Below are 14236 nucleotides of genomic sequence, written 5' to 3' on the forward strand. Positions count from 1 at the left end.
ACCGCTGGCAGGACTCGGAGACGGCAGGCGCTTATAAGCGTTTCTTCATTACCAGCGAGATGGCGCGAGCAGTGCAACGGGCGCATTTAAATGTCGTCAGCCAGCTCACACGCTTCTAATATTTGCGCAGGGAGAACCTTGCCCTTCCGCTGTGTGCTCGTGCGGTAGTTGCTGCCGGGAGGCGTAGCAGCACGTCCATCACAGGCCGCTTTTCTTGCTATCGCATTCATTGCTTTGCCCTTGCGGCGAAACTGACGTTTTTTCTTACAAAGCTGATATGTTCAAGTCAGTCTGACTTGTATAGTAATGAGGTGGTCCATTCAAATGTAGACCATACAGTACACTCCCACAGACTAAACAAGGTTTTTTTTTTAGATGTGAAAACATGGGAAGGTAGGCTGTGTAATAGCCAGGAATCCCAACAGAGGGGAAATTATATCGGATTGACAAGCAAGAAAAGAAAAAGAAAAGGAATAATCAGGGGCACTATATGTACATATAGCATTGCTAGTGTATAAAGAATGATATAGACAATCATATCTTCCATGTCCTGATATGAAGAGCCAGACCATGTTGCCAAATGTCAGTATGTTTTCTTATATATATTTAGCAAACATTTCGTTTCCTTGTAGGTTGCGCGAATGCCCACAATATCCATCCATGAATAGTATTCAGCAGTGCGACTATGACTGGATGGTGTAAAACGTCGTACGGCTCACAGAGAGCAATAAACAAATCAAAATTTAAAAACTTTGCACTGCATGAAAAAAAGTGTACAAGTCTTCAAATTAATCAGAATATGAACCAATGCTGATGGGTGGAAGAAACTTCGGGCAACCAGGGCATCAAAGAAGCAATCCACAAAGGGTCAACTACTAAGTTTAAACATATTTAATCAAGGCACGTAAAATTTTGCACATTAGTGTGATGAATAAACTAATACCTAAGTGAAAAAAAAATTCCTACATAACTTTAAGATATGTGTACATGACTCAACACTGCAACTCTGTTGTTACCTCCTGGCAGACTCTCGTAGTTACAAAGTATGAAAAAATCGCAATATAAATTTCAGCATCCATTCAAAGGTGGCAGTTCAGAAACGTATGAGGAAAGCATTTCCCGTAACAGTGGCTCACCGCTTTGTCCGCAAAAGCTAGCCATCGAGTATGTAGAGCAATTGGGTTGACATTTGGCCCCGACACAGGAAAGCAACCTGCAGGTTTGGAGTGGACGAAAGCATGAGTTGATACAATTGTTAGTTGTGAACAAAAGTTTATTAGAAAAAGTAATCATTCTTTTAACCTTTTCACTGCCAATCCCAAGATAACTTGGGCAACAACACACGCGCAAGCCCTGCCAATTCAGAGTATACTCGTTTTGCCACTTTGATCATTCCCTGTTATTTGCAAGACAATTCTTGTAAAAAAATTAATAATGTGGGCACGTGCCACCGCCTATGGAGAGAACATATCAACAAATATAACTTCTAGGGAAATTTTTGACAACAGGTGAAACGCATGCTTCCACATCAGCATCGGCACACGTCTCTAAGCCAGCATCTCAGCAGCGTAGCCATGGCGAGTCGACGTGACACGTGCGCGCCGTATTTGACAGAAGAAGAAATTCAAAAGCTCTTGATGAATTTGCACTCTGAATAAAATGAATAATTAGTGGTTCAGACATTCTGAATTCATGGTTCATTATATATGTTAATTAGTTCATTGCTTGTAATTTCCTAGTAATGTTAATTTGTGAGTGCTACTTTTTATTTGGTGAGATAATTCCCAGTAAAGATGTTTACATGCCCTGAAGAGGATCCTACTGCATTGGTAGCACAAAAATTCCACAAACGTGCAAAAAAAAAAAAAGCTCGGCAGTGAAAGGGCTAAAGAGAGAACAGCATTCTCCTTTCAGCACAGCACTGCAAGCCAGAACATTGTCCGTAAGAAGAAACAAAAGCCAGCATAGCAATACTTACCAGTAATACAAAAGCGTTCTTTAAAGGTGCAAGCGTTGTACACACAAATTTTATCTTGGAAGGTCACAACCAGGACTCTGAAAGAGAAGAAAGAGCACAGCTACAGCAAACTATGCAGCACAAACTGCAGTGAAATTAACAGTGCTACCTTCATTACTACGATAGAAAATGCATTATAGGTGGCATTTAATTAAAAAGTAATAGCTGTTCTAAATCAATCAAGGCAAAGCACTTCCAAGAATAAAAAGGTGTCGGTGTCACGTGACACAGTGTACGTTCCTTAACTATAATAGTTCACACCCGCCATCTCCAGTTACAGAACAAACATCTAGATGTGCATTAAGTATACAGCCAGTTTTCAGAGCTATTTTGGACATAGCTGCAGCAGTCTGAACACTTAGGATGATAAAACACACATTTTTTTTTCTTTGGCCCGCCTGATTTTTCGGTGATTTCAAGTGTTTACAGAGACTGCGAAAAATTGGACATTGATACCGAATTACCTCTTTCGTTTTTACTCTAGTAATCATGCTGCCTCTACAATTACTGTGTAAGCTTCTAAAGTGTTCATGAAATCATGTGAATGCATTATGCCGTTTCATCCTGTATGATATTACGCATTCGTTATGTATTGTGATACCCTTTTACCCAATGCCTCTTATGAGGCCTGTAGCGACATTGTAAGTAAATAAGTAAATAAAATATATGAAATTGCACCTGACGCAGAAATACTCTAGTTATACCTGATACTGTCTTAGCTATAAACATGTATTTCTGTCTGCCATGGTGACACTGGTGAGCAGTATTTTTGATTTAGTGCTTTGTCGCATCCAATAATCGCATTCATTATCAGCGTGGTTCAACTGTACTACTATTAAAGCAATTTAATTATAATAAATATTATTCACAGCACAGCGAGGATTTGTGGATTTAGAAGCCCATCTACGTTCCACTTGAAAGTTGGCAGTGCCACTGCGAGCTCCTCACCTCTTACTGGCTCGAATCTCATTGATGGGTTCTTTGCACCTGATGTTGTGAACCTGGTCCATGGTCTTCAGGGATACGATGCTGACCGAACAAAACTGCTGCGCAGGACTGAGGAAGCCAGGGGGGGGGGAACAAATCAAAGATGGAAGAGAATCAGGTCAATAAACACACGAGCTCTAATGCAATTCTTGCGTGCAACGTCGTTGCTTTTCATTTGCTGAAGCTAGCAGGCAATGCACATGAAGAAATGCACGTGTACGTATCTTCACCACTACCACAACACAAACATGCACACTGAATCAATCAATCAACCAATTAATCAATCAATCTTTATTGTGTATTATAACGTAATGACCAGTTGTTATTATTATACAGGTAGGCAGGATCCAAGAGCCCTTTCGAGTGTTGTGGCAGGAGTCCATTTTTTAACAGAAGTGGGTAGTATTGGACAACAAAGCAAATAAATACAAATGTTACAACAGCCTTGGTAAAAATGCATGAAAAGCTTTTTTTTTTTCGTTACCAAGATTACCCTTGTAAGTTACACTCACGCATGCGAACACAAAAACAACACATCACCAGCAACAACAACAAAAAAAGTTACAGCCTGCTATTACCTCGAGCTGTCGCAAAGAGCCACGAGCGGCCTCTTTGATGCAAACGGGTCATTGCCACAACTGCCTGTAAAGTTAGAGACGAAACATAAACACAAAGACACTTAACCAAGATGTTTCTTTAGTTTTTAAGATAGAACAACGGGGCACTATTCTTCATGATATCCCCACAAGAGTAGATGAACTATGCAGGGCAAAACCTTATTAAACCATACCCGATGCACAAACAAGAAATACAGTTGAACCAGTTTGTATAAGAGACAGGCACCATGGGCAAGCAGTTCTTGTCACATGTATGAGGCGTCTCGTGTAAGCAGGGTACCATGTACACTCATACCTCATTATAACAAAGTCGCATCTGCCACAGAAAATAACTTCGTTATATCCGAAAATTCGTTATAAACGTTTATTTGTAACACTGTAGCTATTACAAGACTATTCTTCATTTACTTCGTTATAACCAATAATTCGTTATATCCGTGTTCGTTATAACGAGGTTTGAGTGTACTCATTTTCTTATCAACCCCTATTTCGATGTAGGCACAATTGTGTCTCTGCTATCCAATAGTCTCTTACATCAGTTTCCCTTATAAAGGGGTTTAAGTGTATGTCCACATATAGTATAGCATGAGCTTGCACTGTAGACATAAACACTACTTATGACAAATGACGTGAAAAAGCTTATTATTACATGAAGCAGCAAGTCTTTTCTATCATGCAAGGTGAGTGAGTTCCAGTGCGTTTGTGTGCCAGTGTGGTTGGTTTCGCAAAGATGAAATGAATGTTTATTAAATGCCCATTTCCCCATGTTGCGGACTGCCCAGCACAAAAAAACAGCCATGTAGTGCAAACTGTGTGTGTACACCTTTTCTCGTTCCCTTATTAGTGGCACAAGCACCGAGTGGCACTCTAGTTTTTCTACCGAGCACTTCCAGTCGACCACTTGCTTCTAGTTTCCTGAACATTCAGAAAGAGTCTTCTTAAAGAATAGAACTGATATGAAATCGATGGCTCTAGAAGAGTTATATTAGACATGCGTGATATCGGAGCATAAGTTTAGTTAAGATAATGGCCAATTAACTGTTGGGATAATTAATGAAATTTAATTGAATGAGTTAATTGAAAGAGCAGATGGTTTTCTTGTGAGCAGCAGGTATTGCTGTGGCACCTGGCCGAGCAGATCTCAACCGCGCACTTCTTTCTACGTGGCCTTTGAGATCTGCTTCGGTAGCGTGACGAAACACAAACTTGACTCAAGGAATACACTAGGGCACACAAATGCCGACGTGCGAGTGCCGATACCAGACACCTATGTCAAGGGTTAGGGTCACCTCCAATTATTTTTTTATTTCACTGCATAGCATTATATGGTTAACCTGTCAAAAAAATTCTGCATGAAGCCAGAAAAACCTTCGGACTCAGCTTTGACCCAGCACCCGCAAGAAGGGCCATGGTGTGGACAGAAAACCTGTTTAGAAGAAATCGTTGTTGGGCTAGCTGGTACTACCTCATGAGAAAACCCATCTACTACGGGCAAGTGATAGCCGTGACGGACACCGGCGGCAGACAAAATCGCCACTGAAATTGGCTGCTGTAGTGAACCTGACAGCTTACACTGTAGAAGCCACAACAAGCACCCAGCCACGGGACACGAAGAAAACATTCGGTAAGTGCCATGCGAGACTTACTGTCTGGTGCTGGCAGAATGTTCAGTGCCCTCACAGGCCCTTGCCTCCAAGACAAAACCTCTTGCGCTTCACCATTTGCCTGCAGAAGATCAGAGAAGATTGGTGGCCTCGTGCATTGCTACCGCAAATAAATTATCTCTCAGCTGCTTTCAAGGGAAATTGCACAAATATATACATACATAGTATACATATAAAATAAATAAGTGGATGTGTAAGGCTATTATCACAAACAACTGCCTTGCAGTATTTACGTCTCAAACATGTGTTGCACGGTACTCACCGACACACACCAAACTTGGACTCCATTTACGTAACCGACGACAAGTAGCAGCGGGGGCGCCGTTCCATTGTAATCTCTGCTGCCATCTGTGCAGGCAATGAGAACACACATCAGCCATGTCGATATTGTGTGCATCACATCTGCCTGCTTCCCCAGCCGGTAGACATTCTCTGAGGTACGCTTCACCGAGACTGACAAACAAGCCAAACAAAAGCAAGAGAGTCTGCAGCTTGCATCCACATGCATAGCCCACATTAAAGTGCCCATATAACACAAGCCAACTACTCCTGTTTATATGTGGAGTGGCAATACAAATTACACACGCAAATTTTAAGCTCGGGTAAGTCTTCGCAGCAATGCACTCAAAGTGGCAGTGAAGCACAACTAAAGCGGAAGTTCAATGGCAGCTAGGCTTACCATTCACTTCTGTGTACGCAAACCGTACCCATTGAATTGTTTCTTTTTCTTCAGCCTTTGAAGTTTGGGTGTAGGCCTGGAAGAAAAAAACGACTTTCAATATCAGGTACAAAAATGCAAATCACTAAGTGTTACCACAGGCCATTGGAGCTTCTGATTCTCTGCATAACATTGGGACCAAGGCAGATTTATAGAGTTTAAGCTAAAAATCAACTAGTGAGATTTTCTTTCATGAAGCCTCTGTTTGCCTCTTCCAGATGTGACCTAATTTGGTGGATCGGAATCTTGCATTTAGTATATTTCGCGGAAGCTCAGCAACATTGAGAATAGGAAAATTGAGAAAAACAGTTTACGTACACTGATTTTTTTTTTTTTATGGCAAGTGCAACTCTACCCACATGTATTAGCTCTACAAAATATAAGGATTCAGAAATCATTCAGCCATTTAAGATATCTTCATATGAGGCAACAGCATTAAAAACAAAGAACAAAAGGACAGACTGTACTGCATGACCAACACACTGGCGCCACCAGTAAACAACCGGACACAAACCTTCCAGTGGTTATGTTCTAATTCACGTCGCACACATTTGAAAACCACAGACCCAGTAAAAATTATTTTACATTGTGTGGAACGCATCTCTGATATCATTATTTTCATCAAACAGCGTGACACTTTTTACAATAGAACTCCATGGCTTTGTAAGTTAGTTTTGTTCCAGAGCTCAGCAGACCTTAGTGGAAACACTAGCCTACAAAATGCATTCCTAGTTCAAGCTTGTGATAAAAACTGCTGCAGCTGTCAAAGTACCTTGCGGTATTCATATTTTAATCTCTCTTTAATGTACTATTCCATGAAATTCGGTGTTGTCCTCATTTATATTGGGTGTTTCTCCAGTATGAGATTGCAGTTACTGCTGTATCTTAAAATGCCACGATGAGCCCTGTGCAAAGCATCTAGCAATGGTTCTCAGCTCGTAGCTCCCTGAGGAAAAATACTTAACAAGTGCCAAAACTCTGTACATTTACAGCAGCACCACTGCACAGCTTAGCAAGTCACAAAGAAAAACAATTATATCAGTAGTACATGCTGCGATTTTGGATGAGCAAATTCGACACTCATATTAAAGAGCCTCTAAACCACGTCACAAAAAAAAAAAAACGCCAGGCCTGCGCGGAAAGCGCAGCACAGTCACAGCGAAAGCTCGAAGAGCGGCATTTCTAGAGCCCGTTATAAACTCTCTTGTGGCTACTAATACAACTACACTAGCAACGTACCCACTACGCCACAAACGATAATTTTTGTGAAGTTGGAAGCACCCACACATTACTCGTCATTCTGCGGAGAAGCGAGGTACCATCTTTAAGGCATTATGTGCAGTTTCTTGATGCAACGACTGATGAATGTCAAGAATTATGACTGAGCCTTTTGTAATCGGTTGGAAGCTTTTAAATGACCCACTAGTTACGTAATTCGCATTGTGTGACGCCAGGTCGTTATTTCATTCTCCTACCACACTTTATAACATACGCTAACGTGAGAAAGAGATAGAGAAAGGGAATTAAGTTTATGGAGACCCTGAGGAAACGCATCATGGGAGCCTTATGGGCTCCCTTGGCAACCAATAGAAGTGCACTTGTGCGGAACCAACTACGCTATAAATCATAATTTTTTGAACGAAGAAAGCAGCCACTACGCAATTTTTCATCATTCTGCGCAGAACCGTGGTATCTGCTAAACACCAGTAAGGCATTATGTGCACTTTGTTGATGCTGTGGCTAATGACGATGAAGAATTATGGCAGACCCCTTTGTAATGGGTTGGGAGCATTCAACAACTCACTCGTTGCACAATTCGCATTGTGTGACGCCTGGTTACAGAATTCGCATTGTGTGACACTTGGTTGCTATTTTACTCTTCTACCACGCTACATTACATATGTGAATGTGGTTCCTCCCCGACATGAAGACTGTATAGGGTCTTTTTGCAAGGCAGTTTCAAGCACCGGCATGGCTCAGAGGTTGAATACTGGGCTCCCACGCAGAGGGCCCAGGTTCGAACCTCATTCCATCCTGGAATTTTTTTCTTATTTCGTTTTTTTTTTTTCTTATTTCGAGCGATAGTGGTTACGGACACCGGCGGCGGCGGACAACTACGGCACCAAAAAATGCCCGGTGAAATGATCTCATAACAGCTTTCGCTGTAAAAAAATGTGTTCCTCACTGGGCCATTCCCCCATTGCTAATCAATATGTCAAATGGAAGCACATGCTGATGTTACAAACAGGCAGATGCTGTCAATTGGTCAAAAGAGAAACTAAGGTCTCCGGTTTGTTGGTGGGTCTCCATGCAATCGGTCAAAACACGTGCTCTTCCTCGTCGCGCACATAAGTGTTCCATGTTTTGATTTGCGATTCGTCGCTCACATTTTCAAGTACACTTGTTCTCAAACGTACATGTGCTTGACAGTGTGATTAGAGTGTGCCACACAGCATGGCAGCTGGATGTTCAAGTCGGCAACGTGGCAACACACTACACGTTGTTTGCTGTTTGGGCGCCAACACTGGTTTTGCACACGAATGGCAAGATTTCCCTGTCTGACAGGGGGAGGAGTCAAGGAGCCATTTCCTGTGGCAGCTGCTGAACCAAAAGGAAGACCTGATGCTGTGGCTACGCAATGGTGTCCTCACCAGTCTCACGACCACTGATTGCCTGGGTGTCGGTATCGTCAAAAGGCCTTTTTTTTTATTCACTTTGAAGCCGTATCCAACGAAATTTTGAAATAAACTGACAATGTTCGCAATTAAGGGCTGCTGAACACCAAGGAAATGTACCAATTTTGGCAGCGGCGGATACGCACTGGCAAAAGTGCTCGCTCAGGACACGTATGACATCGAATGCTGGTGCACAACCCATGGCATGCTAAAGGGGAATTTTTTCGAGGGGCTCGTTCCTTTGTTACCAAATGAATCCAACATGCAATTAAGCCAAGGAAAGCATGGGGGACATTATTTGTTGTTCTTAAATGTGGCATATTAATTATGACATACATTGACATGAATTGAAGGGATATTGAACGAAAATTGGAAAAACCCACAAAAACATAGAAATTTTACTCGGAAGACGCGACCGCTTCGATAAATAGAGTTTATTTTATGTAGTTTTGAACAGGTGGCTGCGTTTTTGGTGAAAAAATACAGTCGAACCCGACTATGTATATCGAACCCGTTTACATCGAATTATCCTGTACATCGAAGGACTTCTGAACATGGTATAGTTGCAGTGAGAATATATAGCAAAAATTACGGTTACATCGAACAAGAATAGCAGCGGCTCCCGATATATCAAACATCAAGCGAGGCAAAGTGCTCCCGGAAGTTGGCTTTCCCTCATAGCGGCGAGGAAACTGGCACTTTTCCCCACTACTCACTCCAAAAGTGGTTTAACCCGGTGGCGCATGACCCGCTCTCCCTACCGTGACCGCGCCGCGTCAGTCGAGCCACCGTCACCCCTCTGCAAAAAATGATCCTCACCCGCCCGCAGCGCTTGCCGAGACAGACAATCAAGGCCTCTTGTACACTCGTCGTGCGGGTCGTGCGAGTTATCTCCCTGCATTTCTGGTTCGTTGCGCTTCGCACCATGCGCCTGTGCCATGATGGCTAGCGTGAAGCGGCAGAATTTGCCTTTCGCCGTGAAACTCGAAATTATAAATCGAGTCGAACGTGGTGAGAAGAAGTCGGACGTAGCGGCAGCGTGCAAGATTCCGTGGAGCACTCTCAGCACGATCTTGAAGAATAAGGCGGAGATTAGGGATAAAGAGGACAAAAGACCCGGTGCCCGTGGCGCCTGACGCGTACGCACGGCCATGTATGAAGACGTCGAGGCAGCCATGTACAAGTGGTTCGTCGACGTTCGGTTGTGCAACCTCCCCGTGTCCGGCCCCATGATCGAACAAAAAGCAAAGGACATGGCTTTTCTCCTTGGCAGGGAGGATTTTCAAGGTGGCTCTGGTTGGCTACAGCGGTTCAAAGAAAGGCATGAGAAATGACAATCCTTTGCCCACATCCTAAGAGGTGATTAGTGCTCTCGCACTAGTCCGGCCCTTCTGCGCGAATGTGGAAGGTTGCGGCCTCGCCTGCTCCGGCCCTTTAGACCATGTTGAGAAATGCGTGCTGTCGCAGGCAGTGAAGTTGCTCAAACAGAAAAAAATGGAAGATTATTTCAAGCGCAACTAAGCTAGCTTCGTCAATAAAGTGCTTTTATGAATGGTGTGTGAATTTATGATATCCAATTCCTTAGCAGGCTTATATCGAATGGACCTTTTCCGGGTAGGTAGTGTGTGCATGCGCGCCGGCGTCTACGAGGTACGCGTCATGGTTTTTGGTGGCTAAAACGCGACCACAGGTGCGGGCCAAGCGACATCTGGTGTCACTAACTTGCAAAATTTTGCCCCAAAGAAAGGTGCGAATGCTGTCCTCCGAGATTGTCTACCGGCGCTCGTTGGGCAATTTCGGAGGCCAAGGGCCACCAGTTTCGATTTCAGCGATCTCCACTGGAGGTGCTGTTTGGACCCGGAAAAAGCCCATAATGCCCTATATCAAACTGACAGGTGTTTTTTTGCGAGTTTGATATATCCGGGTTTGACTGTACCACGTGACATGTCCACTTGCATGCCTATCCACACCATGCTTCTAGTGTTCCCTGACGTTCCACGTACAAATGATAAGATTCAATTGCACCGGTTCATGACAGCAACAAGCAGACGCAGCGATCGTCGCTTGTGTTGCTGCTAGCAAAATGTGTTCGTCACACAGCCACCACCATCGTCGCTGCCCTACCAGGCAAGTGCTATGGTCGTTTGCATGCGGAACGTTAGGGAGCACTATAATCATTGCCCGCACTGGCGCGTAAGCAGGCATGTTATGCGGTTTTTTTTGTATTTCGCAGACATCTGTAGTAAGCACAAAAACCCCCATACTTAATAGATAGAAAGTTGGAAACTTTCTAATCGGACGTTTTGAAAACCGATCTAAAACTTTCTCATTGGAATTTTTTGCCCAGCTTCATTGCTTTAAAAGTTAGTTAATTAAAGTTACCTAATTAAGCAATTAATCAGAACACAAGAAATAGTGTGACTTACTCCAGGCAATAACCAGCAACATGCGTTTGGTCGCGTCGTCACTGAGTGCATCGGCATATCTTTAAGCTCTGTCTAAAGATAGCTGGGACACCCTGTATAGGTGAGTCTGTGGGTCTATGGTGGGTCTACAAAGCTTCATAGAACAGCAAAGTTCAATCACATAGTGGAACAGTGCGAAAGACCACAGACAAGGTGAAAGGCTTGAAAACAGGATGAGTGCTGTCCCGTTTCAAGCATTTCACCTTGTTTCCTGCTGTCCAGTTATGCACGTAATACCAAGTCCCCCGACTTTCAACCTCACTGAAGTTTTGAGAGGCTTAAAAAAAGATCTGCTGTAGACAGCCTACATCCCGACCGTCCATTTTACTGCCACAAAAGTTACTATATGCCATAGCAGTGCACACGAGGGGTGCAGGGGCGGCTGCCCCCCTAATCACCTAGAAGGGCGGGCACAAAGTTTGCCCCATACATTTACTCGGTTATGGCCACGCAGGTTTTTGATGATAATGGCAGTCGACAGCCCCTGTCGTTGAATACCAAGAACTGTTTACTTCCCATCTTTACTTCAGGAAAGCCAGGGACCACAGGCAGGCCATTGTGGGAAGCATGTCATCGCTTAATTTTCTTCCTTTTTTTTTTTCATCTATGACTCAACCTATGGGGATGGGGGCGTGCTGTGATGCAAATTTGCCCCCCCCCCCCCCCCCCAGAATAGGGACCCTGCAGCCCGCCTATGCTATATGCAGTTTGATTTTGCTTGCCTCTCTGACCGGTTACCAGCCACAGGAATCTGTATTAGACACAAGTACAAATATGCAACCACTACTCAGATTGCTAGGTTTGCCCAGTTAGCAGCTGTACCTGAATTGCAAATAAAGACTAGCACAAGCCAAAAACATGGTGTCTAAAAGTGTGCGAAATATGCAATGCTAAATGCACTGATGTACAAAAAAAAAAAGAATGCTTTTCTACGGGAATCCAAGTGATGTGCAAACGTACCACCGTGTACATTTGTATATTGGTGCATGTGGACACCAATGAATTCACTAAGCAAACATCTTTATTGCGCCAGGCCAGTGTTTTGTGAAGAAAGCTTCTATTAATGTTCTTTCAATTATATTTTTTCGATGAAATGCGCATGTGGAAGCCATCTTATCCACTTCACGTGCACCTTGAAAAACTTTGTACTTTGTGCATGGTAGACATTGCAATGATGGCGCACAAAGATAATAAGCATGGGGATGCGTTTTCTGATAAGAACTCTTGTTCTTATCTTGTCTTACCTGTCAAATCGTGATTATGCCATCAAGCTGAGGCATCCCTTTTTCGAAACACACTGTATACTATGCCAAAAATGACGTATGAAGACAATTAGAATGCAAACTCCAGGTACACCAGAGAGCTTACATATTTGACCACAAACTTTTGTTTTGTCATTGAAGTTATGCTTTTTTTTATTTATGTGCGACACGGTCATTCTACTCAATACCGTGAGCACTTTGCCAGCTTTCTTTTTTTTTTTTTTTTCTGTTGCTACGCGCGTGCATTTGTAAAACCAGATCAATCATACACAAAGAAAAAACGAGGGGAAACGCACGCACACAAACACACTAATAATCCCAGTGTCAAGCGAGACACTTTAGATCGTGATGGAGTACTTTCGGAGCGATTGGCTCTCATTCTGTTGCTGCACGAAGGAGCCAACATCATAGGATAAACTGAACCCCCTTGGGCTCGATACCGATAGACAGCGGCTTGTGCAAACGGTGCGATTTCCGCCGCAAACGACGAAAAGCAAAATCGCAACACGTGCACGGTTACACAGTTAGGTGCAGCAACGCATTTAATGTGTCATTGTGTCGCATTCTCCGCGTAATAAAAAAAAAGAGTAAGATTCTCTAAAAAAAAAGTACAAGTGTGCCGCAACGCCAAACGCACATGCGTGCCGCGGAGCCAAGTTTTGTCACAATCGACTTTTTAGTCGCTCTCCGGGCATGTCGCAATGCACTTTTCTTTTTTTTTTTTACTTTACATACACCGCGCACCGTTCACGTGTTTAAAACGAGATATTTTCGTAGAGCTCACTTACTTGAGGAATGACTTCGTTGATCAGATCAACGACACTGCCCATGTAGGACTTGTCACTGAAAGGAAAATCGGCAACGCATTATTCAAATCGGGTGGCGCTCGTGCGACCGTGTTACTAGGGGTGACAAAGTGGTCCGCAACGCGACGCAACAATTAAAGCGCTTTATTCGGACAATTTTATTGCTCAAAGACGGGCATTGCCCGCTCCAGTAAAAAGCACGGGGGCGTTCTGCACGCGCCAAGCCGTAGGAAACTCGTCTGTCGTCAGGGCCGCAGAGGATGCATGCAAACGAAGGTCAAGCGCTCTCGTTTGAATGGCACCCCGGAAACAAGGGAAAGCGAGAGCTGCTTTGCAGAGCGCGCACGGGGAAAACTCTTCTCGCCACCGTTGGTGCGCCGTTTCGAGTCGAGTTACCACCGAGAATGCAGCGAACGCGGTAATTAAACCCGACTCGGTGATTCATTCTTTTATTAGGGTTAGGCATTACCGGATGTTGCATAAAAGGCCGAGCACACAAAGTGACGAGAACAACGTGCTTGCGGGAACAAATCGAGGCACACCATTCGGTCACGCACGAACACCAACAGTGCAAGAAAGAAAGGCCTTTCGCGACGGGAGCTTTAATCGGGGCCACACGAACGATAGCCCGGAGACGGTCCCGATTTCAGTGTCAAGATCGGCTGTACTGCGTATTTCGGTGGTTATTGTTCTTGCGAGCTCCTTACTTGATCACGGCCTGTGGTCGCACCACCAGGCCTGATGGCTTGACACCTCGCCTGTGAGACTCCGCTGCCATGTCGCAGGCAAATGAGATCCAATTTTGGCATACGACTGGCTCGTTGTTCGCACAAAATCAGAAGAAATATCAAATGACCGTCCGCACAGATGTCTCCATCTTGTTTACAAACATCAGCTGAAGCTGACGTCACGCACGGCTTATCCCTAGAGGGTGACCCAGGCCTGAACAAACGCGTTTAGCAACAACTACAAATAAGGTAACGAGCTTCTTACGGCTCTTTAAAAATTTTATTTTTTGAATTTTT

At 43.8% G+C, this 14236-nt stretch overlaps 2 protein-coding genes across 4 annotated transcripts in view; one reads left to right on the top strand and one right to left on the bottom strand.

Moving 5' to 3' along the window:
• LOC119390324 (BCAS3 microtubule associated cell migration factor) overlaps positions 1–14131 on the bottom strand; it is a 65691-nt gene extending 51560 nt beyond the window's left edge. For 2 of the 3 annotated variants that reach the window (XM_037657921.2, XM_049414738.1), the window contains exons 1-9: positions 13919–14120; positions 13194–13248; positions 5965–6040; positions 5548–5633; positions 5268–5346; positions 3583–3646; positions 2966–3073; positions 1979–2055; positions 1137–1213 (exon numbers count right to left, since the gene is read on the bottom strand). In XM_037657921.2, the coding sequence (XP_037513849.1) occupies positions 1137–1213; positions 1979–2055; positions 2966–3073; positions 3583–3646; positions 5268–5346; positions 5548–5633; positions 5965–6040; positions 13194–13248; positions 13919–13989 (693 nt within the window). In that variant the 5' untranslated portion in view covers positions 13990–14120. Of the gene's footprint in view, positions 1–1136; positions 1214–1978; positions 2056–2965; positions 3074–3582; positions 3647–5267; positions 5347–5547; positions 5634–5964; positions 6041–13193; positions 13249–13918 lie in introns of all 3 variants that reach the window. The other variant, XM_037657919.2, reaches the window with a different exon arrangement.
• The window catches only part of LOC119390336 (cytochrome c oxidase subunit 6A2, mitochondrial), a 673327-nt gene that overhangs the window by 114783 nt on the left and 544308 nt on the right, over positions 1–14236 (top strand). The gene's annotated exons all lie outside the window — the stretch shown is intronic.

The sequence above is a fragment of the Rhipicephalus sanguineus genome, chromosome 4 (assembly GCF_013339695.2).
Source record: "Rhipicephalus sanguineus isolate Rsan-2018 chromosome 4, BIME_Rsan_1.4, whole genome shotgun sequence".
Lineage (NCBI taxonomy): Eukaryota > Metazoa > Arthropoda > Arachnida > Ixodida > Ixodidae > Rhipicephalus > Rhipicephalus sanguineus.